The 27,276-nt window shown below is 42.4% G+C and overlaps 1 protein-coding gene across 7 annotated transcripts in view; it reads right to left on the reverse strand.

The window, feature by feature from the left end:
- RALYL (RALY RNA binding protein like) overlaps window positions 1-27,276 on the reverse strand; it is a 263,198-nt gene that overhangs the window by 20,163 nt on the left and 215,759 nt on the right. For all 7 annotated transcript variants that reach the window (XM_083517403.1, XM_083517405.1, XM_083517404.1 and 4 more), the window contains 3 exons: window positions 19,325-19,400; window positions 15,620-15,652; window positions 2,094-2,141 (listed from right to left, as the gene is read on the reverse strand). In XM_083517403.1, coding sequence (XP_083373529.1) covers window positions 2,094-2,141; window positions 15,620-15,652; window positions 19,325-19,400 — 157 coding nt within the window. The remainder of the gene's footprint in view (window positions 1-2,093; window positions 2,142-15,619; window positions 15,653-19,324; window positions 19,401-27,276) is intronic.

The raw sequence follows: 27,276 nt of genomic DNA on the forward strand, positions 1-27,276 counted from the left end.
CACAATTTCAGATTGGAACAATGAGAAAATAGAAGGAACTGAAACCGACGTATTCACCCATCTCCAATAGCATGAATACTGAAATTAATAATTTTGAAGGGCCGTTGTGCTTTGGTTTGTGTATTTGTTTCAGAAAGTGAATTCTAGGTAGATTCACTTAAATGTGAACTGAATTGAGTTTCTCCCCCATCCCTACAGGCAAGTCCATCTGAGGTGCTTTTGATAGGAGAAAAACACTGAAATTTGCTTATACCTAGAAATGACACAGCACTTCACATAGAAGCCAATTCCTAGGGGCCGTTGGGGCTTCGGTCTCCACAATAAAATATTTGAGGGAGCCTCCCCCCACCCAGTTGATGAGCATTCCCATAAAAAATGATGTGTGTGTGTCTGCACTGCATCATGTGAACAATTATGTGGGGTGGGGTTTACCTGGGCCCCCACACTATTTTATTCAACTTGGCACCTCTGGTGCTTTATTAGTGGAAGATTAAAAAAACTGATAAGAGTATTGCCAGCTTCAACTGAGGTACTCTTAAATCACAGAGCAATTTTAGCTAAAACTGATTTCAATATCCTCTATAGGTTGCAATCCTATACACCCTTATTTAGGAAAGAATCCCACAGAACTTGGAGGAACTTGGGTTGGAATGAATGTGTATATGGTCATTTGAACAAAAATTGCTTAGCTGGAGTATAGTTAATACAACTGCAGCTTTAAGTAAACAGGAGACAAGACATGTATTTCAAGGATAAAGAAGAAGAAGAGTTTGGATTTGATATCCCACTTTATTACTACCCTAAGGAGTCTCAAAGCGGCTAACAATCTCCTTTCCCTTCCTCCCCCACAACAAACACTCTGTGAGGTGAGTGAGGCTGAGAGACTTCAGAGAAGTGTGACTAGTCCAAGGTCACCCAGCAGCTGCATGTGGAGGAGCGGAGACGCGAACCCGGTTTTCCCAGATTGCGAGACTGCCGCTCTTAACCACTACACCACACTGGATCCAGAAGGATGTAGGAAGGAGGGTTGCCCCAATTTCTCATTAATCTGGTATTGTGTCGTGAAGCGCCTTGAACATTTGGCTCCTAAATATATTGCAATGGAGGAGAGTTTGAAGAGTTGAAAGGGCTGCTTACGTTGTTATCGTAAGTACCAATCTGAAAAAGGCCTCTAAATTCTACCCTGGATGGTAATAAGTTCTTGACCAGTTTGCTGGACATTCTCCTGTCCCCCAGTAGGCCATATTATTCTTTGTGAAATACGTGGCTCTTGGCTTCGTTTTCCAGATTTCCCACTTGGTTTCGTATTGCAAAAGTGTGCTATAGATTAATGGGTGACTTGATGGCAGACGGCACGGACACTTGTGGAAGACGTTCAGCCAGAGCAGCACCAAAGCGAGCTGCTGAATTTCAGATATATTTCCAATCTGGATTCTAAACTAAGTCATGCTGCAGAGAAATACTTCGAGACCTGCATCTTGAACATACCTTAATAGTCCATATAACCTGAGTCTCACAAAGGATTTTGCATGGAGTGAGGACGTCAACACAGCGACATGAAAATATATCAATAAATGCCATCTTAGACTGTTCTCAGTGTGGGCAGCCTGTTCCTGTGGATCATCTTCAACAGCAGCAATGTGTCTTAGCTGCTGCAGCTGAGGCACAGCCCATTATACAAAAAGCAAGCTGGAGTCCCTCTGGTCTGCCCCATTGGTCAACAGCTCCCTTCCCTTCTCATCCTGTTGGAAATGTTGCCTTTCATGCTAATCCGTGGCCCACTACTCTCCCTCCACAGTGACATAAAGGCACCATAGATGTGCAGAATAGTACCTTCAGTCAAAGCTCTGATTCCTGAGCAGGATTATTCCAGAAACTAAAGCCTGTCATGGTGCACAGAGCACCCCCAAAATGGAGCTATCATCCTGATATGATGTAATCTGAATATAAACCAGAAATGCAAACAAGCAATAAAAACAAGCTGAGTCCTATGAGGAAACAAATGCAAAGGTTTTCCGATCTGGTTATGTGAAAATATGTCAAATAAGGAGCATAATATATGTAACCAAAGACAGTAATAAGAGTGCACATACCGATTGTAGAAATCATCCCTGTAGTAGTCATAATCAAAGACATAGCCACTGAAGAAAAGAACACAAATGAATTCATGTGAGGTGACATGACTGAATTATCTGATAAATAGCATTATGTAACATTTTGAAATTACAATGCTAATTCGGGTCTGCATCTCTGGAGACTGCTTCATCACTGTTATTTTTATTGACTATTGTTTGGAAATATTGAAATTTGAGTCTTTGAACTAGTCACAATCTCACTAAAAATGCAAGGATTGCAAGGTGAAAAGGAAACACTGGTTTAGATTTGATTAAAAAAAACACCACAAAAAATCCTGTTGTTATTATCTAATTGCCAATGTGGTCTAGTAGTTAAAGTGCTGGGTTCAAATCCTCACTCAGCCACGGAGCTCAGCGGGTGAGCTTGGGCCAATGACCTTCCTCTTGCCTAATGTATCATGTAGGATTGCTGGTGAGAATAAAATCACGTACAGCACCCTGAGTTCCTTGGAGGAGCAACAGAATGAAAATGTAATTAATCATAAGAATGCACAACACGTACAAAGAAATCCAGGAGACATCCCAGTTCTATAAATAAGAATAGCTCTGATGACACTTAGCAAGACTGTTCTGCTATAGTTACAGCAGCACCCTTTGCTTGCTTGATATGAATCAAGTCTGCCTTATGCTACTGAATTTTATTTTCAGTCTCATTATATCAGGTTATTATCAAATATCAAACTAATCTACACATTAAGTAAAAGCGGCAGACTGAGATGATAAGGAAGGGCCAAAGCTCTGTGGTTATCAAGCTCTGCTTTGATCACACTGTACCTTGCCCCACTCCAGGTGGAATGGAAAACTTGAAGAATCTCAGGGATAAGAGTTCTGCAAAACTCAAAAGCTATCATTTGACTATCACTGGAAGCATGTGTGGTGGTTACAATTTGCATGCACATTACACACTTCCACACAGAAATGTGGCCTCCAGATCCCAAGATATTTTTCTGTCCCTCTATTATTACTGTACAGATGGATCACACCTACCGCTTTTCAGTGCTTTCGGGAGTAATGTACAACATATGCACATATTCAATATAAAACGGTTCTATGACAATTAAACAAGATACTCACTTAACTCAGTTCTAATTTTGGCCACTTTATACCTACATAGCATAACAGCTCTGGAGAATGATAATGATAGTAATAATAGTCGTAATTTATAAGGCAATTGAAGAAGGCAAGTGCTTCATTTTTGTGGCCTCTCACTAATCCATCTTTGGTTAGTGAGCCATAGGATGAAAAGGTTTTCATCCTAGCTAGTCCAGCATCCTGTTTTCCACAGTGCTGGAAGCAGGATCTGAGTGCAACAACACTCTCCCACTCTTGTTCCTAAACAACTCAGAAGTACACAGCCTCTGATGCGGGACATCATGACTAGTAGCCATTGATAGTCTTATTGTCCATGAATTTGTCTAATTCTTTTTTAATGCCACCCAAGAAGGTGGCCATTACTACATAACACACTACCGAATTCCATAGTTTAAATATGTGTTGTGTGAATAAGTATTTCTTTTTGTCTCTCCTCAAATCTCCCACCAATCAGCTTCTAGTATTATGTGAGAGGAGCAAAACTTTCCTCTATCCATTTCCCCCCCACACCATGTATTATTTTACATACCTTTATCATGTCCCCCGACCCTTACTCATTTTTTTCTAAACTAAAAATGTTGTAACCTCCCTCCATAGGGGAGTTGCTCAGGCCCCCTGATCGTTTTATTAATCTGCACATTTTCCAGCTCAACAATATCCTCTTGGAGGTGTGGCGACCAGAACTGTTCATAGTATTCCCAATGAATCCCAAAAGCATAATATCATCCAGAAAGCATGATAATAGACCTAAGCTTTTCTGAAAGGAGATACAAGACAAATGCCACGAAAATGAGTTATAATTGTAGGCAATCTTGTTTTAGTTTAAGTGACTGAATGTTGAAAGACGTAGGTAGGCCCCTTTAAAATGAAAAAAGGTGTTTAAAGTGAAATGAAGCTAAGTGTGGAGAAATGGAGGAAGTATTATGACTAAAATATAAGAAGAAAAGCAGTAAAGATGAAAAGAATTATGTTTTGCAGCCTAATTACTGTGATACGGATCCAATGATCTCATTCAGTCGCCATGTGAAACGAGAGTTTCATATGAGGCAAATGAGCTGCAGACAGCTTCAAGTTTGCACACTCCATCTCCTCTGTGCCCCTTTAACAAGGCTGTGAGGAGCATGGAGCTCTTGCTTCCATTTTTGCTTGGTGCATAAACGTTATGTTTATATTTTTATCTTTAAGGTGTCACGGAAATCTGTTGTTTTTTCTCCAGCCTTGGTTATCTTCCTCTAGCAACTCAACTGTCCCCTTATTTCTCTCTTCTCAAACTCTTGGGGACTATTAGCCACCAAGACAAGTATCATAAGGGGGAGTGTGAGAAGTGGAGTGTGATTTTTGCATTTCTGTATGTTTGCTTTGCTGTTGTTGCTGTTCAGTTTTAAATTAATTATTTGTATTTTACGCATTGTGACCAATTGTGACGGCTTATAGCTTTTAGCAATAAAGATTTCATTCATTCATTCACCCAAGGAGAGATGAAATGAGCATAAACAAGGACTGAAGAAAGTATCCAATCAGTTAGCGTCTGACATGTGTTCTGATGCCTGCAATGCCTTGGAAGAGGAAAGGAATGGTGCTACATCAAAGCATGCAGAAAAATACTGTATAGCAAAAACAGCTACAATACTGTTACCAAATACCTGTCTGGAAAGGCCCTTCCATTTAGCTCTTTTTCATATGGGGAGTGCCATGTATAGCCACACTCTTATTCTGTTGTATTTGGCGGCCAGGCCAGGAGAACAGGATTTCGCCCTTTTGCCAATATGGAAATAAAGCTGACCTCTGTGTGGAAACTGCAGAGCTGTATCTTTTGGAAAGAGCTGCTTTGTTTACTATTGAGCACTGTCCAACAATTTTGGGAGCAATAAAAGCTGTTTCCTACACGCTTCATTAATGCCTTAATGGACTTTTTAAAGGAATGCTTTTGGTCTCCTTTTCAATAAATGAAAGTTACCAGGTAATAAACTACAATAATTATCATCTCTAAACTACAGCCTCCCTATTTGTCTCTTATCCTTTAGTCGTCGTGTGTGATTAAGCACACACATAAAGGACTCTCTGAGGATCAGAGACACGGAGGCTATTAATTTATTTGCAGATATGCACAGCGTTACTAACATTATAGTTTTGTTACATGATGAAGAGCTGCAATTAGCCCAGATTTTAATATTTAAGTGTTTTATGCTTCTATATTAAGGAGGGACAATCCTTATTCAAGTGAGAAAACATCTATCTATGGTAAAATGGACTTTACTCACATGGACCATAGAAGGATTACTGAGCTCCATGCAGGAATTTCAGGGATCTAGCCTAATGAGCTGCCACTATGTACACTAGGTTTCAGAACCTGTTTCAGGTGCATTTCACAACGTAGGGGATGCCATAGAGATCAGCTGCAGTTCTTCAAGCAGCTTGTCCACATCCTTAGGCTGCAATAATCTAAACTGATTCCGTATAGATGGAACAGACAGTACTCTAGCACCTCCACGGGAATTGCTATCACTGTGGTGTCTGACTCTGTCGGAATCTGAGTGAATTTATCCCTAAAGCATCTTGCAAAGTTGTTACAGCTGGCCTCTGAGAATGACAGAGCACCGCTCTCTTGGCCAGCTAACAAAAGCCCATTCACCACTCGGAAAAGCTCTGCTGGATGGCTACTTGCAGATGCAGTGGTGGCAGAAAAGTAAGCTTTTTCCACTGTAGCTATGGCCATGCGGTAGGTACGATGGTGTGTCCTCACCCCAGGTTTGGACCCAAGCCTTATGCCATCCATGCTTTAGCTGCCAACCTTCCTGTTTCATTGTATTTAGATGACCTGTTGCAAAGTCATAGGCTCTTGAAGATCTCCAGCAATGGACAGCTCAACACCCTTCTAGGGTTCCATTGTCAAACTACTCTTACCCTCAAAACATTCTTCTAATGTTCAGTCGAAATCTATCTTCTTGGAATTTAAGACCTTTAGATCAAGTCTTGTCCTCTAAGGCCTAGGAAATGGGTCTTGGAGACCTTTTGTTCAACTGCACAATATATCAGAAAGAACACACAAAATTATGGGTGGAGTATATTGTGGAATGCCCACCTCCTCCATATTCCTTGAAATGACCCCACATCTCTGTCAATGGCTTCTATGTTTAGACCCTGTCATTTGCCTGCCTCAGAGTGTGTGCCACATCCAACGTGTATTCAGGAAAGCACTCTTGTCAAACTGTATAAATGCAGGATTGATTATGTGATTTATTCGTTACGTGCTATATGTTGCTGTAGTGCAGTTTGATATGACAGATACAGAAGACTTTCATTGACAGATATAGGAATAAGTGATGAGCTTAAGCCATGAAATGTTTCTGCTGCATTTCATGTATGGCACCTTGATAAATTAAAATGATGGCTGCAGCAGCGGACCTGAAAGAATAAACACTTTTTGAGGACTAAAACAGAATTCCAGAAACACGCTGTACTCCCATGAGAAATAGTAGCCTGGGGACTACTGAATGGAATGTAGTGGAAAAGCACAGTATGTTAAACAACCATCAATTACAAAATGATGGTGTCAGAGTGCAGAAAAGTGGGAAAGCAAAATTTCTAAAGAGGGGAAGGATCTCTCCTTTTCAGTAGTTAGTTAAAGCAAGAAACAGACTGCCTTGAAAGGTGGTAGAGTTCCCTTTGTGGTACTGGAGACTATATAGCAGGGGATTACAGAAATAAATGGTCTGGTAAGACTGCTGCTTGTGAGAATAAAGTTTATATTCTTTGCAAACTAAGCCAATCTGAGTACAAGCTTACATGTGGCTATTATGGAGCCATGAGTTCAAGAGGTTAACAAAAATGAAGATCCAATGCTAATTGACTTGGAGAAGAAGCAGGAAGGAAGTAAAGGCTGAGAGAAAAAACCACCTACAGGAAGTTACTCAAGAAGGAATCAGCAAAGGAAGAATATTTATTTAATATATTTATGTTTATCTCTCGCCTTTCTCCCAAGTTTGGATTGAGGGCAGTTTATTACATTTAAAAACATCAATTATAAAATGCGGAATAATAAAAACAAACTAGTTAAAAGCAATAATTAAAATTGCAACATATTTAGAAGCAGCAATTAAAATCTAAATTTGACAGCAGCCCAGTGATCAGCATCATCTGCACCTTAGTTTCCAGAGGCCTATTTGAATAGGAAGGTCTTAGCACACAAGCAGAAAGATAACAAAGAGGGAGCCCATCTAATCTCTCTTGGGAGGGAATTCCACAAAATGGGAGCAGCCACAGGGAAAGCTCTCTCTTGTGTCACTGCCAGCTGTGCTTCTGATATTGGTGGGACCAAGAGATGGTCTCACCTGAGGCCTAGTAGGTTCACATAGGGAAATACAGTGGTACCTCTGGTCACGTACTTAATTTGTCCGTGTAACCTGAAACTGTTCTTAACCTGAAGCACCACTTTAGCTAATGGGGCCTCCTGCTGCCGCCGGAGCACAATTTCTGTTCTCATCCTGAAGCAAAGTTCTTAACCCAAGGTACTATTTCTGGGTTAGTGGAGTCTGTAACCTGAAGCTTATGTAACCCGAGGTACCACTGTATGATATTTCAGGTAGAATAGGTTACGTTTCTGTCTGTCGCCCCTCCAGAGATTCAGATGACTTACTGTAAGTGTTGCTGCTTTAATCCTAACAGTTGAGAGGCCACTTTGTAAGAACAATCCCATATACTGTACTTTACGGTAGTGTGATCATCTCGTCTAGAGGTTACTAGACCATGGATGATATATTCACCTCCCCTTCTTTGTAGGTAATAACAAGGCAATCAAAAGTATATGTGCTTCTATTATACTTAGGTACAAAGTAACTTAAAACATTTAAGTCTCTACAACTACTCAAGGCAATGCCAGTGGACACACCATTGCTTTTCTATAGTCTTTTTGAATCGAACCATCACAATTTCTCAGAACAGCCTACAGCAACCTACTCCATCTCCCCTGAACGGCATGAAAGACTTGAAAATGTTAACCTCTTCTTCTCACTTGTGATATGCTTGCCCTTTTGACCTCCATTCCCCCGTTTTCTCCCTGTAAGAGATCATTATCTTTACTCATCAACAGTGACCTTAGAGATCTGTTGTTTTCTATGAATGCTCTGCACACTAAGACAGGTTTATAGCTGGTAAAGTATAACGTAGAACATGAAACACGTCCTTCGCTGAAACCTATGTGCAACCAAAGGGTATTCTGAACTCCATCAACTTGGTAATGGCTTTTTTGTTTTATATGAAGAGTAGATTTTGCAATGAAACAAAGCTTTACACATTACTTACTAAATGGCACTGCCGGAAAGGCAAAGAAGGAAAAACTTAGCCTTAAGGGATGATGAAAGGTGACTTTGCCAGTGCAGTCTGATTCGGCTGAGCTTACATGAAATTCAGGTGTGGTGGAAAGCGCCACAAAGAATATTAACCTTGCATCAGTTCTGGTTATCATTAATACATCAATTTTGGATTTTCCTTTTATTTGAGAAAATATAAATAAACAAAAGAGCAGAGGTGGCAGTCTTCTACAGGTATTTTGGCAATATCTGGGGTTCTCAGAGGTGTGTTTGACTCTGACCTAATCATGGTATACATTTCAATATCAGATCAGGAGTGTGGTGCTGATAACATCAAGGTTGCAGGTTCAATCCCCATATGGGACAGCTGGATAGTCCTGAATTGCAGGGGGCTGGACTAGATGATCCTCAGGGTCCCTTCCAACTCTACAGTTCTATGAACTTCTATGAAGACACATCCTTTTGCAAAGACCTTTGGCACTGGAGGATGAGATCAGAAGAGCCTTCCCACTGAAGTGCTAATCTGTTTCCAATTGCTGTTGATTTAGTTTAATTCATGGTTTAGTAACGTAGGTGTATTACACATTGTATTAGGCTTTGTGTAACCCATCCTGGTGTTTGGTGAAGGTTCTAAATGCCAAGAAAGAAAGAAAGAAAGAAAGAAAGAAAGAAAGAAAGAAAGAAAGGAAGGAAGGAAGGAAGGAAGGAAGGAAGGAAGGAAGGAAGGAAGGAAACAGATTTCTTGATCCCTTCCTGCCTTACAAGTTCCTTCCAGACACATCCATACCACACATTAAAACACATTATTTCCCCTAAAGAATTTTGGGCACTGTAGTTTATTAAGGGTGCTCGGAACTGCAGCTATGTGATGAGCAAACCACAGCTCCCAAGATTCTTTGGGGAGGGGGAGCCATGTATGGGATGGATGTGATAAGGTAGAAGAGGGTGCTGAACAAAAGTACAGCGCTCTCCTGTATACAGTTTCCTTGGAACCAGTTGAAAGTATGTTTTTTGTTTAGCTAAGAACCCGACGACATTTCAGAAATGGAAGGTTAGTTTTGGTACTCATTACAATTCCATCCAGAATTCCTCTGCATTTGACACTACAGTGTGAAGTAGTGGAGACAAGCAACAGATTTGTCATGTTTGCCAGCTGATTGTGCATTTTGCTCTAGGCAAACGTAACTCAGTGTGTGGCTGCAGCCAGGGTTTAATAAATACAAGAATGCAGGAGAAAGCATTTTGCCATTAGGTCCAAGTCTTAACTTCTACCTAGAGAATAAATCTATGGTGATGTTCAACACATCATTAGAAAGTACTCTGGAGGTTTCTTAAAAAGTTAATAGCAGGCCTGGGGGCTCCAGAATCTTATTAGGACTTCAGCTCACAATGAGAAGAGAAAACTACGCAACCACACACCCTACATATATCTAGATTCAGGTAGGTAGCTGTGTTGGTCTGACACAGTACACACACACACACACACACACACACACACACACACACACACACAGTGGTACCTCAGGTTACATACACTTCAGGTTACAGACGCCGCTAACTGAGAAATATTGCTTCAGGTTAAGAACTTTGCTTCAGGATGAGAACAGAAATTGTGCTCTGGTGGTGCGGCGGCAGCAGCAGGAAGCCCCATTAGCTAAAGTGGTGCTTCAGGTTAAGAAAAGTTTCAGGTTAAGAACGGACCTCCGGAACGAATTAAGTACTTAACCCAAGGTACCACTGTATATATAAAATTAAAAAATTGTTGAAAGCTCATACCAAGAACAAACTTAGTTGGTCTCTAAGGTGCTACTGGACTATTATATATATATATATATATATATATATATATATGCTTTCGTAGATTTTCACGGGTACAGGAATGCAGGTTTTGGTGTCTTCGGGTGTCTTCCCGTGTAAGAGTTGGGGTGTCTAGGCGACGTTTCGACGAGGTCTCACTCGTCATCTTCAGGCTGGTGCTTTCGGCTTCTTGTTACTGGAACAGAGCAGGATCTCAGTGTTTGAGTTCCTATAAATACTGTTGAGGGGGTGTGGTGTATAGCCTCCAACGTTCTGGGCAGAGAGGAAGTTCCCAGGTTAGTGTGCCTTTTCTTCTTTTGTTCCTTAATTACTTGAGGGATATCTTGAGTGATTTCTTGAGTGATATTCTGAGTACCACTTAGGTGGGTCATTAAGTGTGGATTAGTTGCTAAAGCTTTCGTGTCTTGACCTCTTGAGCTTGTGAAGAGTTTTTCTGAGAAGATGGCTGTACTGCACTTAGTTGTGCTCTGGCTTGGCTTCGTGTATAGGGGCGAGCTGTGGTTTTGTGCCCTGTGCCAGCCAGATCTGTGTAGGGATTGCAGGGGGGTGCAGCATCTGGAGGTGCCACTATGGTTTGGCTACTGGATGGTGTCTGTAATTTATCTGTGGAGAGGGTCTGGGTTTGGGTCTGGTGTGGTTGATTGGTGATGGCGTTCTGTGTGCCTCTGGTTCTGGTGTCGGTTTTTGTGGGGAGGGCTAATTTCCAGATGTCTGGCAGGCGGGACGTGTCGTCACGCTTGTTCATGTTGTGAGGGTGTTTCTCTATCTCGATGGCTTCCATGATTATTCTCTTGTGGTGATGTTCCATGTTAAAGAGCAATTTGGAATCTGCAAAATTAATTTCGTGTCCTGTTTCTTTCATGTGTTGGAAAAGAGAGGAAGTTTTTTCTTCTTTTTTGACGGCATTCTTGTGTTCTGCGATACGTGCATTTATTCGTCTGTTTGTTTGTCCAATGTACGTGGCTGGGCAGACTTTGCAGGGTATTTCATAGACCCCTTGGTTTTCCAACTGGATTTTATCTTTGGGGTTTCTGAGGATATTGGCTATTTTTTGGTTGGTGCAAAAGGCTGTTTTGATATTGTGTTTATGGAGGATTTTGCTAATTTTATCTGTAGTGCCCTTGATATAAGGAAGGAGGGCCATGCCATTGTTTTCTTCTGTGTCTTGGTTTTTGGGGGGTGTTTCTTTTTGGATTAGCTTCGTAACCCTGATTCGTAACCCAATCAACCACACCAGACCCAAACCCAGACCCTCTCCACAGATAAATTACAGACACCATCCAGTAACCAAACCATAGTGGCACCTCCGGATGCTGCACCCCCCTGCAATCCCTACACAGATCTGGCTGGCACAGGGCACAAAACCACAGCTCGCCCCTATACACGAAGCCAAGCCAAAGCTCAACTAAGTGCAGTACAGCCATCTTCCCAGAAAAACTCTTCACAAATTCAAGAGGTCAAGACACGAAGGCTTTAGCAACTAATCCACACCTAATGACCCACCTAAGTGGTACTCAGAATATCACTCAAGAAATCACTCAAGATATCCCTCAAGTAATTAAGGAACAAAAGAAGAAAAGAACACTAGCCTGGGAACTTCCCCTCTGCCCAGAACTTTTGAGGCAATACACCACACCCCTCTACAGTATTTATAGGAACTCAAACACTGAGATCCCGCTCTGTTCCAGTAACAAGAAGCCGAAAGCACCAGCCTGAAGATGACGAGTGAGACCTCGTCGAAACGTCGCCTAGACACCCCAACTCTTACACGGGAAGACACCCGAAGACACCAAAACCTGCATTCCTGTACCCGTGAAAATCTACGAAAGCATATATATATATATATATATATATATATATATATACTGCATGTATCGATTACTGTTAGACTAAAGCTCTCAAAAATCCTAATGGGACAACAGCTCTGTGTGTTGGCTTCAGGCTGTCCTTAAGTGCCTTTTTGCCTGGCTGAACTGCCGCGGTGAATGGTAATTCCTCTTGCTTGCATGAAGGATGTAGGCAGGCAGGCATGTTTGTATGTGTAGAACCTCTGTATGTTGTATGGGAGCCTATTGTACAAAAGTAAAGAGTTACATATGTGAGTCCACTCAGTTCTCCCTCTAGCCACACCAGCTTTGGCATAAACCATCCCAGACTCTGCGTTCATCATGTGAGGCCCTTCTTAGTGTGCCTCCTCCATGTGAGATCCGGAGGGTGGCAACATAAGAACAGGGCCTTTTCTGTAGTGGCTCCCCATTTGTAGAATGCTCTCCCCAAGAAGAGCTTTTCGCAAACCCCTTCACCGAAATGAACGGGGATCGTTCTGAAACAGGTCTTTTTTTGCTCATGATGCCCACAGAAGCTGCTTTGCAATTTCAGAGATCTGTTGAGGCCTTAAGCAATTTCCTACTTAGCCAAAGCACCTGGTAAAAGCAATGATAATCTTTCACTAGTCATGATTACTCTTATAATGGGCCCTTAATGAAATAAGAAGGAACAGGCTGTGTTAATTAAATTGCAAACATGTAATGGATTTTTTATCTCCCACTTGACTTAAAATAGACTTAAAACACCAAATCCTTTTCAGTCCTGTGGTCAGCAGAAGCTACTAATATATCATTTACCATCTTGGTCCCCCCCCCCCCATTTCCAGTGAAGAAACCTGGGTCTGACAGGAGTGGGGGCTCCAAAAACTCCGGTGAACACATTTGGGAAGGCAGGTTTAGAGCAGATGAAACAATACATACATCTAAGCTGTATACTGAGCCAGAATCATCAAACTGTGCACACAATCAGTAAACAGAGCCGATTTCCTTGTATAACGGCATGGGAAGCCTATGTCCCTCCAGATGTTGTTGGACCCCCAAATCCCTTTAGCCCCAGCTGGAGTGACCAGCTGTAGCCCAACTTTATCCAGAGGAACACAGGTTCCCAATTCCTGTGCCGTGGAAAGAAAGGCATGGATGTGGCCATTGGGCAAAATGTTCCACTATCACTGTTGGCAGCAGGATGCCTCTGATTATCAGTTGCTGGGAATCACAGATGGGGAGAGTGCTGTTTTGCTTGGGTTCTGTTTGTGGGTTTCCCATGAACAAAATGGAGGTGAGGGAAATATGTTTTGTCCACTTTTAAAGTTACATTTTACCACCGCACCTGCATTTTTATCCGTTAGCTTCCTGTTTCTTTACTCCTACGCATAGCTACTTTGCGATCTTCATCGGAATCTGCTATGATATAGATGTGAAAACACTCACGCCATCACTGCTGTTAATTACAGCCTTCTTGTCTCTCTAACCAATCTGACCGGCTAAACCTTTTGCAAAGCTAATTTGCAGGATTATTTTTGGTAATCTTGGCTCAGCCTTCTCACTTCAAACCTACTCACCTGAAGTGCTTGTTGCTCAGAGACTGATCCTCTAAAGAAAGCTGCCCTTTGTTTGAAGTATAGCTTTTTGCCTAGTGCAATACGACTGCGGGTAGCCAGGTCTCTTAAGGAAACCTCCTTCAACGGCTGTCTCCCGCTCTTCTTCAAGTGTTGGGGAGATTTCAGAATAAACAGGCTCCCGTCCGTACCAATGTAAAAAGTGTCCACTTTAGAACTAATTACAGGGGTGCAGCTGTAGGCAGCTTAGCTGCTTCCAGGGGAAGGAAGTCCCGTCCCCCCCCCCCATGGAAGTGGAGCTGGCTAGGGCTGGAGTGGGTTTTCACCTTTCTCCCTCTGCAGCCAGTTGGGCCTGGCTTAATAGACTGCAGTATAGTGCAAACATAACTTTTATATGTACAGTCATACCTTGGGTTACAGACGCTACAGGTTGTGTCTTTTCGGGTTACGGACCGCCAAAACCTGGAAGTACAGGAATGGGTTACTTCCGGGTTTTGGCGGTCGCGCATGCGCAGAAGCGGCAAATCACAACCTGCGCGTGCACAGATGCGCCACTGTGGGTTGCGAATGTGCATCCCGCACGGATCACGTTTGCAACCGGAGTGTCCACTGTACTGGGAAACAAATAATAATAATAATAATGATGGCTAACTTTATTGCAATATTCAGCCTATTGCAGTGGTCTGGAACCAAACTCACACTATCTCCAAGGTATGCTTGTGCACTTCGGGATATCTGAATCTGTAGGAACTGTGGCGTATTCCAGCCATGGATAGATAAAGCAAACTGGGATCAAACTATGATTTGATATTCTGGTTTGTTAGCTAAGCATAGGTAGAACATGGCACACTTCCTTAAAATTGAATATCATGGGGAAGGAAGTTCAAAATCAAAACCAGCAGCTTTAAAACAGTGTTTCCCAAACTTGGGTCTCCAGCGGTTGTTGGACTACAATTCCCTTCATTCCTAGCTAGCAGGACCAGTGGTCAGGGATGATGGGAATTGTAGTCCAAAATCAGCTGGAGACCCAAATTTGGGAAATTCTGCTTCATGTACTTTGGAATAAGAAAGGGGAAGATGGAGCACTTGAGTCAAGGCTTATGTAGGCTCTGCTAGGTTTCTAGAATTCAGTTTTACATCAAGTGAAATATCACAAAAAATGCAAAAATTAACTGGTAAGGAAATGGTTGTCTGTATGCAACTGCAAAAGAGCACAAGCAAAAATATTTCTTTGGATAACACATACAGGAAAGAGACAGAAACAGAAGACGAAAGCAATAATGTAACCAATAAAGGAAGGGGACGTGATCCTTTGCTCAGTTGACTTTTTCCATTATGAAGACTATTCAGGGTATATATTAAGGTCACACAGAGGAAAAACAATTAGCTAGGATGTTCATCTGATCATATGTTTATGGCTAATAAAAGTTAATGAAATTAGGAAATTAGAAATTAGGAAAAAAATACATTTCACTTCCAGTAAATCAGAGAAAACATCAGGCCAGTATGAATGCTACTTAGATTGCTGCTAAGTGTACTACTAAATAAACCAGCATAGCTGCTCACTTTGTGATTAGACCTTCAAATTAAGCAAGACAATGCTGTAGTTGGAAATTGAACTACACCAGTTATGTATAACTGAGTAGTTTCTGAGAAAAATCTCCAACCAAAGTGTGTGTGTGTGTGTGTTTGTGTGTGTATTGTGTGTAATACAGTGCTTTTTGTGATCACTCCTCTATCCCCATCCCCCCAAATTTTAATGAGTGCCACAGTAAAGCAATGATGGTACTAAACCCTAAATCTTGTTGAAGACATCAAGAGAGCTGGGTAGCCTGTGAAATTAAAAACAAAACTACAATACTCAGCTACCGGTTCTTACTCACCCAACAGACAGGAAAGGCTCCTTCGATTCAAGTCTGTTAAACAAACAATACAGTGAAATAGTTAAATATTTTCAAAGAACGCATTGATAACATACTGCACAAGGTTGACGTTATATGTTGTAGTCTGGGGTGGGGAATATGTGGCCCACCAGATGTTGAATTCCACCTTCCATCACTCCTGACTCTTGGCCATGCCAGGTGGATCAGGCAGGAGTTGCTGTCCAACAACATCTGCAGGGCCACAGGTTTCCCACTCCTGCTTTGGGCACACAGGAGGGCAATGCCGGGCATCTGCCAGGACCGAAGTCTGGCAGAAGATCATGACCATCACCAGAACGCCATCTTCATGATGGACAGAAGCACCCAAGAAAATCATAGGCAGTGTGAGGGAATTCTTCTTTGCACGCTTGAGATTTTCCACTTTCACCTGGCATCTACATTTCCCAAGGGTTCCAAAATATTTGACCCAACATCAGTGGACTTCAGAAAGGACCTTCTGCACACTGTGATGTAGAGGTTAGAGTTTTTGATTACAACAGGGGAAACCCACATTCAAATCCCCAGCCAGCCACGAAGCAGGGTCAGTCTCTATCTCTCTGTGTTGTGAGGATAAAATGGAGTGGCAGAGGGCAATGTATATCACACCTTGAGCTCCATTAAGGAGAAGCAGCCAGTAAATATAAAAAAGAAAGAAAGGAATACAAAATTTTGTAACAAAGACCAGCAGGAGCAAATGGACAGTTATAAAGTTTTGCAATGAAGGCAAGAGGGACAACTTCAATATTCAGATAAAATATATAATTGGGGGTGCATTTCTCTGAAAGAAAGGGAGCGGGGGGGGAATGTGTGATGACCTATGGATAAAGCACTGAAATTAAAAATCTGGTTGAAATCCATTCTCAAGAGTTGAGATTCAATTTGCTCAAAATACAGCTGCCCTCCATTTGACCCTACCTTAGTATATTTGACTAAATGGTTTTAGGTGATTTGTAGTGATACAGTAAATTACTTCAAAGAGTTTCAGGCAATAGAGGAAAGCAATTATCCATTGGCCTTTCATTTAAATTGCTCTTTAATTTAAATTAGTAACTTAGTGCAACGAAACTAAAATAAAGATGTTAAAACTGCAGCGTTACATGGAAAAGAATACGCTCTAATCGTGGGGTTTATTCACACATTATTCATCACCTCTCAGCACCCATAATTGTGCAGGGTGGTTCCTTATGAAGAGCAATCCAGCATAGCTTTCTTTCCATTGTTCTCCTGCTGATAAAGTGTATTCTCCATTACACTTATGCTTTAATTATACCACTTTTAATTTTATCTGCCAAGTAAACTTGTAACGTCGTTCAAAAACAATATACATAAGTTTACTACTCTCTATATAAAGAAGATAGGTATGACTAAACATAGTAATTATCAAGGGTTTTATGAGTAGACCTTTAAATTTAATAAGGAATATTAATATGCCGCTAGTCCTTCACACATTAAATGCTTTTATTCATGACACCTATGGGGTTTCTTAAGTATCCTCCATCACTGTGCTGAGACACTTGAAGAACCACATCATCTGCAGTCACCTTGTGCCCCGAAACCTCAAATGCCACTTCACATCACTAAGTATGAGATGCCAGGGCATGGGAAGCTCTCAAGCAGAGAGAATTATTGGCTAGGTATCTCTCATGTTGCAGCACCACCCAGATCGTGGATACGGTGAGGAGCCACAGTCACCAGGCCAGGTGATCTGAAGAGCCAATGAGATATTTGCTGGCCTTATACAATTGTTGCATATTGAGTCTTCATCATTCAGTGCTAGGTTAGACTTGCAGCTGTCATCATCCTGCCCCACGTCTTCCTTTTGGAACCTGGCCATCTACTTTCTGGGACAACATATCTGCCTGGGGTCTCTCCGATCACTGTTGGCTGCTTTGGACCTGGACTTGTCTCTGGACCCCTATGTTAAGTCAGTGCTCTGACTCTTTCTCTTGGCCTGACATGGGCTATGTACTCTTACCTCTGTCCCTTCCAGCCCTGGTCTTGCAAGGCCTTGACAGTAAGATGCCACCAAGAGAGGGTGATCTGTAGCAAAGCAGCTACAGACTGGGTTGTTATATTTTATCTTGCAATGCCCCCACTTACCATTTCCTCTCCCCACACTCCACTAGCTCATATTTTGAGATGTTTACCCCACCCACCCACAGAATCTTTGGAGAAAGGGAGGACTATAAACAATTCTGATAGATAAATAAATAAAATAAGTTTGTGAGTATTCTAAAGAAGAAAGCAGCCCAGCAATCAATAACCATCCCTGCCCTGTCGTATTTTAGTTTATTTTGCTCTGAACACCTGCACTTGAAGATGATAAGGTTTGACGGATCTCAGCTTTTCAGCAACAGATTTGCCTATCTGATGTCTTTCACAGAATTGGATCAGTATGGATACAGCCCTGAGATCCACAGCAATAGTAGGAGGAAATATACGTTCAGCTGTCATCTTCAAGTACTGCTTTCCTAGCTACATCAATACTTATTTGGATAAAGCTGATGCCAGCTGACCTTTTTCTACCCTGCATCAACAAGCTGTAATGAGCCCATCAGACTTGGCATAGCAAAACGGGGCTGACTGTTCTAATGCAAACAACCAGTGGCACTTCAGCACATGCTTACTTGTACGTAATCCAAAAACAATAGAAGGCTGCCTTCCTAACACCCCTAAGATAGAGATTTTATGTTTGCATTCCTCCTTCCTCTGCTAATATTGACAAGTAAATGATGAATTGTGCTGGCAAAATGCAATTCTTGCTTATTATGCAGCAGCCTGTACTGTCCTTATTTTTAAGAGGGCGGGGGCTGGGTTCAACCAGGAACACATTTCCTAACAATTGTGATTCCAATCCAGAGATAATGTCCGGGATCCAAAGAGTTACTTACACTCATGAGAGGACTTCCATTAATTCAGCGGGACTAGCAGACTTGCACTGCTTTTGCATTTCTCCTGGTCTAAGTTCACCCAACCAGGTTAACCAAAGCCATGGGTGCCAAACTCAGACTGAAACTGGTTTGAAATGGATCTAGATAGCAGATGTCATCCCAGAGAGTTCGGAATCAGTTGACAACCACTTGCTTGAGCAACTTGCCACTCACTTTACTCCAGGATAGTGTGTGTGTGAAAAAACTGGTTATTTACCATGAAGGTTCTTCTGGGACTAGGGAGGCCTTCAAACCCCATGGCTCTAAATTGTTTACCCCTCAATAAGACTAATTAATATGCTCTGTTAAAAAGAAAGGATTTTACCAATCCCTTAAAATTAGACCCGCTGCCATAAGGACAACTGTGTACATATGGCTGACTTTAATATGTCCTAAAGGGCACCAAGAATTGTTGGATGATATGGTGGGACTCTTACTTAATTCCCAAATATTCACAGATGGGTTGTAAGATGCTGCGTGCAGGTGGGAACTTGCCCTAGTCTCTGGTGGGAAAAAGCCACAATGGAGTGAATGTTAAGCTATAAATAGAAAAAGTGAGGCAAGGAATGGGTGACAAAGTTGCCGTCATTTAGTTATTTATTTTCTGGCCAGGTTCCTGTGCCAAGGGATTACAAGATGGACCCTTATTTAAGAGATAATTTTTCACCGTCATGAGGAACATACCCTGAAGACTCAGAAGCTGTTCCTAGGTAGTGTAAGGAGCAGATGAGCCTACCTGTAGAGAGCTGAAAGTGGCCGCTTGTTTCCAGGCTTAGGTCTGTATGGTTTGGGCTCTCCTGCCATGTTGATGTCTGAAAGCAAACATATTGTAGATCTAAATTAAAATGTACTGCAAGGGGGGGGGAGAGCTTGTACAAAATAATTTGTGAAATGGAATGTTAGAAGAAGAAGAAGGAGAAGAAGAAGAAGAAGGAAGAGAAGAGTTTGGATTTGATATCCCACTTTATCACTACCCTAAGGAGTCTCAAAGCGGCTAACATTCTCCTTTCCCCTCCTCCCCCACAACAAACACTCTGTGAGGTGAGTGAGGCTGAGAGACTTCAGAGAAGTATGACTAGTCCAAGGTCACCCAGCAGCTGCATGTGGAGGAGCGGGGAAGCAAACCCAGTTCACCAGATTATGAGTCCACTTCTCCTAACCACTACACCACTTGCTCTTAGCAGGAGTAACTCCACTAAAAATTCCAATCTGTTCATTACTGCCTGTAAATGAAGAAGAAGAAGAAGAGTTTAGATTTGATATCCCGCTTTATCACTACCCGAAGGAGTCTCAAAGCGGCTAACAATCTCCCTTCCTCCCCCACAACAAACACTCTGTGAGGTGAGTGAGGCTGAGAGACTTCAGAGAAGTGTGACTGGCCCAAGGTCACCCAGCAGCTGCATGTGGAGGAGCAGGGAATTGAACCCAGTTCACCAGATTACGAGTCCACTGCTCTTAACCACTACACCACACTGGCTCTCCAATCCACACTTCCTACATTCTTCCTATGTCCCCAGCTCTTTCTGACTCTTCTGCCCACTTTGTCCTGTCATAAGATCTTTGTTCTGTCTCATTCATAGGAACGTTGGGAAGTTGACTAGGACAAGGTGAGAATAATGGTCCATTTCCTCCCCCTTTTATCTCCTTTGGCTGGCTGTTGACATCTAGGATCTGGGCCTGAAGACATTCCCATTTCCTGCCACCTGATCCTTTTAGCGAAATGTCAAGGACTGAACACGGGAAACATATATGAGTTGACATGTGAGTCAGACCATAGTTTGATCTAGATCAGCATTGGCTACACTGATCAGCAGAAGCTTTCAAAGGTTTCAGATGAGGATATTTCCCAGCGTTACCTCCAGCCTTACCTGGAGATGCTGGGGATTGAACCTCAGACCTTCTGCATGCAAATCATGTGCTCAACCACTGAGCCATAACCCTTCCTGGTCCTTCTACTTGGTGGCTTCACCTATTCCTCTTTGCTGCAGTTCATGCATGGAGTTATTTTGGAGGTGGATAACTTTTTGACCCAACAGACCAGATCCTTATCTGTCCCAATTGGCTGTGGCCCAGCTAAGATAGGCAGGGGAGGCAGCCCACCTGTCAATCACCCTGACATCATTATGACATCAGATGATGAACAGGGAGTTGTCCCACCCACCAGCCCAAGTCCCTTGCACAGTGCTTGTGAAGCTACCTGACAGCCAGCTGGTGGTTGGGTGCTTGGGAACTGCACAAAGGGCTTAGACAGCCATATGCTCACCACTTGGGAAGTGCTGAGCACAGGGCTTGCAAATATATTTTCTGCAGAGATCAGCTGTGTTATTGAGTTCTCTACAGGCAGCTCAGTCATGCAGTTCCTCAGCAGATGGAGGGGGTGACTTCAATCCCTTCTTTTTGCAAGGATCAGCTGTGTGATCAAGTTGCCCACGAGAATTTTGATTGCATAACCAATACAGCCGCATCTCCATGTGCCCCACACCTGATAGAGCATAGGATTTCAGGTGTAAGGTAGGTGGACATTATTTGGGAGAAATGGCCTCGCAGGCCAAATTGAGACCTACTAAGCCAAATTTGGCCCACAGGCTGGAGGTTTCTCATCCCTGGTCTAAATAGCATACCTGACTACCATGTCACCTCTCAAAAGTTCTGTATTTCCTCCCACCCACCCCAGACAGCTTTCAGCTGCTGCTCTATCCCAAATATTATAATCACACTGGATAAATGTGCAACTGAATTGACCCACATTTCTGAGGTGCAATCCTCTCTCTCTTATTCATATTCATTTTTCAAGGTTTTTTTGGTCTCTAGTTTATCGTTTTCTTTTAGGTCATTTTCTCTTCCTTCCTTTACTCTCTGAACAGGCATTGCACACTGGTGTTTTGCAAATCAAATCATACAAAATTCCAAAATGAGTTAGTTTGGATGAAGCAGTGCTTTAATATATTGACTATTCATATCACAAACCACTTAAGCCAAAGTACTTCTCATTCCATTAACTTTACGGGACTAAAGGCAAGTAATCATCTTAACTGGCTTCCACATTACCTCCAAACACTATCAGTCTTTTTGTGTCTGTGTGTTTGTGGAATTAAGGAAATTTACGGATTGCCCTGGGGATTGGCTTCCTTCAACTGCCTGCAACAACCATTTTACAAGAGGCAAAATGCAGCAGCAGATGAAACCTCTCCATCTCTTGGGATTATTCTACCTGGCTGTAGGCACTTTCAGAGAGGTGATCCTTCTCTGAGAAGGGCAGTTCAACTTCTCATACCTAGTGGGCCGCAAGAGTACTTTGACACAGAACTTGCAGGCTACATTGTGCCTTGTTGCGTGGCAGTGGTGGGGAGTGAGGCCAAAATTTAATGCCCCACCCCAAGCCCTTGCACTGCCTTCTCAAAGATGGCTAAGTGAGGCGCTGAGCTTTGGGAAAGAGACACAAGGTCCTAGAGCACTCCCACCTTCTTCCCAAAGCTGGGAAAGCACTAACTAGGTTTTGGGATGGAGGAGGGAGGACTCTGTGACCCTGTCAAGGCCCTCACACCTCCTTCCCAAAGCCCAGTGCTTCGCTTACCTGGCTTTGGGAAAGCAGTGAAGGGGCAGGTGTGTGGGGGGGTGAGTGGGTGTGAAATGCTGTCTAGGGCCACTGAAAATGGCCCACACATTGGACCACCCCGACTTGGAGTAATATGCTGATCTAGAGTCATTCCATTTTAGCAAAAGCTGAAGGGGAAAAACTGAAAACAGACCAACAGTGCAGTTGTGGGGGCCATCATTTCTGACTATTTCCCAAGCGACTATTTCCAGAGATGCATGAAAATGCATAACTTGTAGATGAAACACACGTTCTGGAGATGGCATTATCTTTTAATATAGCATTCATACAGCTGCCAAAGAAAAACCAGTAATGTCTATCTGAAAGTCTAGCTACATTCACATCTTTTACCTGCCCATATATCACAGTCACTGAGTTGTATTTTTGCCTGTCTCCCATTTCCTCCTAGACCTGCCTCATGAATGCGTTAAGGACACAGATCTATTAATTTTAGTTGAGCTTTCTTTTTCAAGAGTCATACTAAGGTAAATCTTTCTGGCAAAGGAAAAATAAATACTGTCTCAATTTTTTTATATACAGAGAAAATTACTGAAGAAGTAGGGAAATTACATCCCCACTCTTCTGTGTACGCATCTGCCCCAAAATTAGTTTAAGAAAAGCCACACAATATTTCTCCTGTTCTACGACCAATGTCACAGTGTTAATGGACCTTCTAGAATTCACAAACAAAGGAGTCAAACTAACGTCTCCCAAGGTATTTTGCCTTTATTTCAATGCAGCAGGGGTACTAGGAGCCATTTAAATTGGGGCAACTTAACGGCAAAAGGTAAGGAGTTAAATGGACCTTCCTCAGTCAAACTAGCAGTCCCCTGCATATTTTTATTTAGCTATCTATCAACTGGAATATGTTTTTATCCCATCTAACCTTCCACTAAAGAAAAAATAGGAAAATATGATCATCAATTTGCATACATCATGAGTAGCTTGCTCCCAAGCCTAAAATTTAGCAAATATATAGGGTCCTTCATCACCTATTCCTTTTTTTAAAAAAGCATTTTTTAAAAATCACAGGAGATGGTTTGTTTATTTGGGGTTTTATTTTGGTATCAGAAATCTAGGTAAAGGGACCCCTGACTATTAGGTCCAGTCGTGACCGACTCTGGGGTTGTGGCGCTCATCTCGCTTTAGTGGCCAAGGGAGCTGGCATACAGCTTCCGGGTCATGTGGCCAGCAGGACTAAGCCGCTTCTGGAGAACCAGAGCAGCGCACGGAAACACCGTTTACCTTCCCACCGGAGTGGTACCTATTTATCTACTTGCACTTTGACGTGCTTTCGAACTGCTAGGTTGGCAGGAGCAGGGACCAAGCAACGGGAGCTCACCCAATCGCGAGGATTTGAACCGCCGAGCTTCTGATCGGCAAGCCCTAGGCTCTGTGGTTTAACCCACAGTGCCACCTGCGTCCCCTTATCAGGAATCTAATGGTACACTAAATAATACTGCACTGGCAAAGCACCTCTGCTCATCCGAAGTCCCATCAGTGACATCAGCCGATTCAGAGATGGGCATGGTTAGGGGAAATGGCCTCAAGGACCAAACTGGACATCCTAATGGGCAATGACTAGTCTGTGGGCTGGTGGTTCTCCACCCCTGAACCACTCAATCACACTGGGGCAACATGTCTCACAATGCTGCTGCAATGACTCATCAGAACACTGCAGTTTGCCCTACCCAAACATGCTGCCATGCGAGCTGACAGAGCTGAGCCATGGCATTTTGCTACAGAAGAGCACTGGCCTGATGCTTTTACATTATGCTAACAGGCAAATTCGTCTCGGCAAAAATGCATTGAGATGGTTGTTACACAGATCTCTTTGCTTCAGTAAAGAAAGAGCAGTCATGAGATTTCTGAAGTTGGTTTTATTATTTGCCATGCAATCTTCAGCAGTTTTAAGATAAATGCGTTATTAAATGAAAGGTCAAACCGCTTCCTCAGTTTTAAATATGTACCTGAGATGCTTTCAAAAGTATCTGTTTAAAAGAGAAAATAATAACAGTAGGTAACCCCCTCACAGTATTGCAGGAAATTATTCTGGGATGTTATCACCTGTGCAAGGCTTCTGTCTGGATTCCGGAGATTGTGGACTATAATTAAAATGGAAATTTCATCCTGTGATCTTTTATTATAAATCCACTCTCCCACAATATTTTAATATGGCAATGTTAAGGTCACAGATTTTCAGCATTTTGAACTTCTAAAGCTAAGCTATATGTTGGGAAGGAGAGGGGAAAGAAATTAAATACTGAGGAACTTGCCATGGGGGGGGGGAATCTCTGGGGTTGTAACATTAGTCTCAATATTTTTCTCCTATTAGACTTTCTTTCCATTCACAGACATTTGACCAGGTCACTGTATTCTTAGACATTTTCACATTAAAGGTTTCTTTGGCATTTTCATGTCCTCTGGGAACACGTCAGCACTATCTTGATGTTTATGCCTTGCGGCTCAGCATTTATAGACTTTAATCTGTAAAACTGAACATCCTCTGGGTGTTTTTCTTCTGACCTAGCCATACCAATAGAACTGGCAATGCACTGGCAAGGCAAAGCACAGTTGGTGTCAGACTGAAGACGGACAAAACGGGAGAGGTCAATTCACAAGAGGATTTTACTCCCAATACAATTAGGCCTCAGATAATTGCAGAGTCAGGACAACATGGGGCATTTTGCTGGCCCCAGGAAATCAATCCTTCCCTTGGTTCTGTATTTGAACCAAGGAAAAGTGGGTGTGAATGGAGGTGAAGTTGAAAGAAAGCCCAATTTGTGACATCACACGCATTATAGGTGGCCACAGGGCAAGACTTGTTAAGGCATCTTCAAATATCTAAAAGGATCTACCTATCTATCTATATCTATCTATCATCTATCTATATCTACCTACCTACCTACCTACCTACCTACCTACCTATCACCTACCTACTATCTATCTATCTATCTATCTATCTATCTATCTATATCTATCTATCTATCTATCTATCTATCTATCTATCTATCTATCATCATCTATCTATCTATCAGCAGTAAGAGTTGTTCGACAGTGGAATGAACTCCTGCTAGAGCTTGTGGACTCTCCTTCCTTGGAGGTTTTTAAGCAGAGGTTGGATGGCCATCTATCATGGATGCTTCAGCTGAGATTCCTGCATTGCAGGGGGTTGGACTAGATGACCCTTGGGTCCCTTCCAACTCTATGAATTGTATGATTCTATGACCTGGCAGCAACACAGAGATGCATCTACCTTTCAGGTTCTCCTATTTTTAGGAGCATGATGTTTCTAAGAATACAGCGGGAGGATGATAATCAAGGACCTATATACTTTCTTTTCAACACTATGAGTGAATGATGAGGGTAAACAAAGAAAGAAAGAAAGAAAGAAAGAAAGAAAGAAAGAAAGAAAGAAAGAAATTCGCACACACAAAACATTAATTTAGATAATTCACAGAGGCACACTTGCTGGCTCCAATCTGCATAAGGGAGCTCTCTCTCTCTCTCTCTCTCTCTCTCTCTCTCTCTTTCTTTCTTTCTTTCTTTCTTTCACTACACCCAGACTGTGAAGCACCTTCAAAGGTTCACTTGCCCCCCTCCTGCTTGGCCTTCCACCACAGATTAAGAACTTCTTGTTAGGAAGAGGTTTGGCCTTTATAGGCTGTACTATACCGCCTGGCCTTCTCGCAGCTGCTGTGCAATCCTTCTGTCTCCACAGTGAAAACTCAGCAGCCAGAAGGAAGATGCTTTGCCGAAAACTGGCAACAAACTCAAATTAACATTGCTAGTAAAGATCTTGAACCAGTATCTGTGTCACACAGTGTACTTCCTGTACATGGTTGGGATAAAAATAATTTGATTGCATGGTTTGCTACTGGATCTGTATCCTCTCTCCTGCTGAAAGTAATTAGAAGCCTTCTGTGTTATTGCAGCTACAATTATTATTATTATTATTATTATTATTATTATTATTATTATTATTACTACTATTACTACAGCAGGTTTTGTCAATGCCCTGCACAATAAAAGCATGGCTTCAATAGCATAAGAAATTATTTGTTGCTATCACCTATTAAAGAAATGAAATTGAACCATCATGTGAATCTGCAGGCATGATTTATTTTTTTTTCCACCCCAAGGAATTCTTTCATTCCTTACCTACAGGAACAGAAATCAATTTCGTAAAGAGCCTGGCTAAGCATATCTTGTGCAGTTATATATTTGTATGACTTACAGACTCTCTCTCTCTCTCCTGAGTCAAACCATTAGCCTATCTAGCAAAAAATAAATAAATGGTAGGAGACCTCCCAAGTTCTGAACTCTGCTACTTAGGAAACTTTTGCCGGCCAAGGGCCACGTTCCATTCTGGGTGACCTTCCAAGGCCCACATGCCAGTGGTGGGCAGGTAACGCTACACACTCATACATCCCTCTCCATCCTCTATCTAGACAAGCAAGGGGCATGATCAGAGTTTAAGGACACATTACAGCCAGGGGGAAATGTTGCAAAGTAGGGCCAGTGAGGAGGTGTGGTCTGGGGAGGTGGTGGGCCCTAGGAGAGTTTTGAGGAGCAGATAAGAGAGGTCTGGAGAGCTTCATTCAGTTCCTGGGGCTGGGGTCCTCACCCCTGCTTCAACTGATGGAAGGGCCTGAATATGGAGTCATACACAGGCAAGCCATTTGGACCCTAGAACTACGCCCCCTCTTGAGGAACTCAAGAAAAGCAACTTACAACGTGCTCCCCAGTCTGAAAATGGCTACCAAAATAGCTTTGTTCGATCATACTGAAGGAATGGTTTGGATTTCCTCCTCTCCATGTCCCCAGGCAAGATATATGTTTAGGAATAGAGTTGTGTCAGAGTTTCTCAGAACAGATTGCTCCATGAGAATTATCGTTTTCATGCCTCCCTCTTCCCTGAAGAGTGCAATTTTGCATAATATGCTGTGCCTCTGTATTTGGTGGTCATCTCCCCACTCCCCCCCCCCCAAAAAAAACACATGCTCTACAGCAATGCTAAGTGTCGGGCACTATGTGCTGCTACTGCAAAAAGAATAAAAGAGGGAGTAAGACCCTTAAGGAAAAGAGAAAAG

This window comes from Podarcis liolepis, assembly GCF_965112155.1.
Source record: "Podarcis liolepis genome assembly, chromosome: 8".
In the NCBI taxonomy this organism is placed as follows: Eukaryota; Metazoa; Chordata; class Lepidosauria; order Squamata; family Lacertidae; genus Podarcis; species Podarcis liolepis.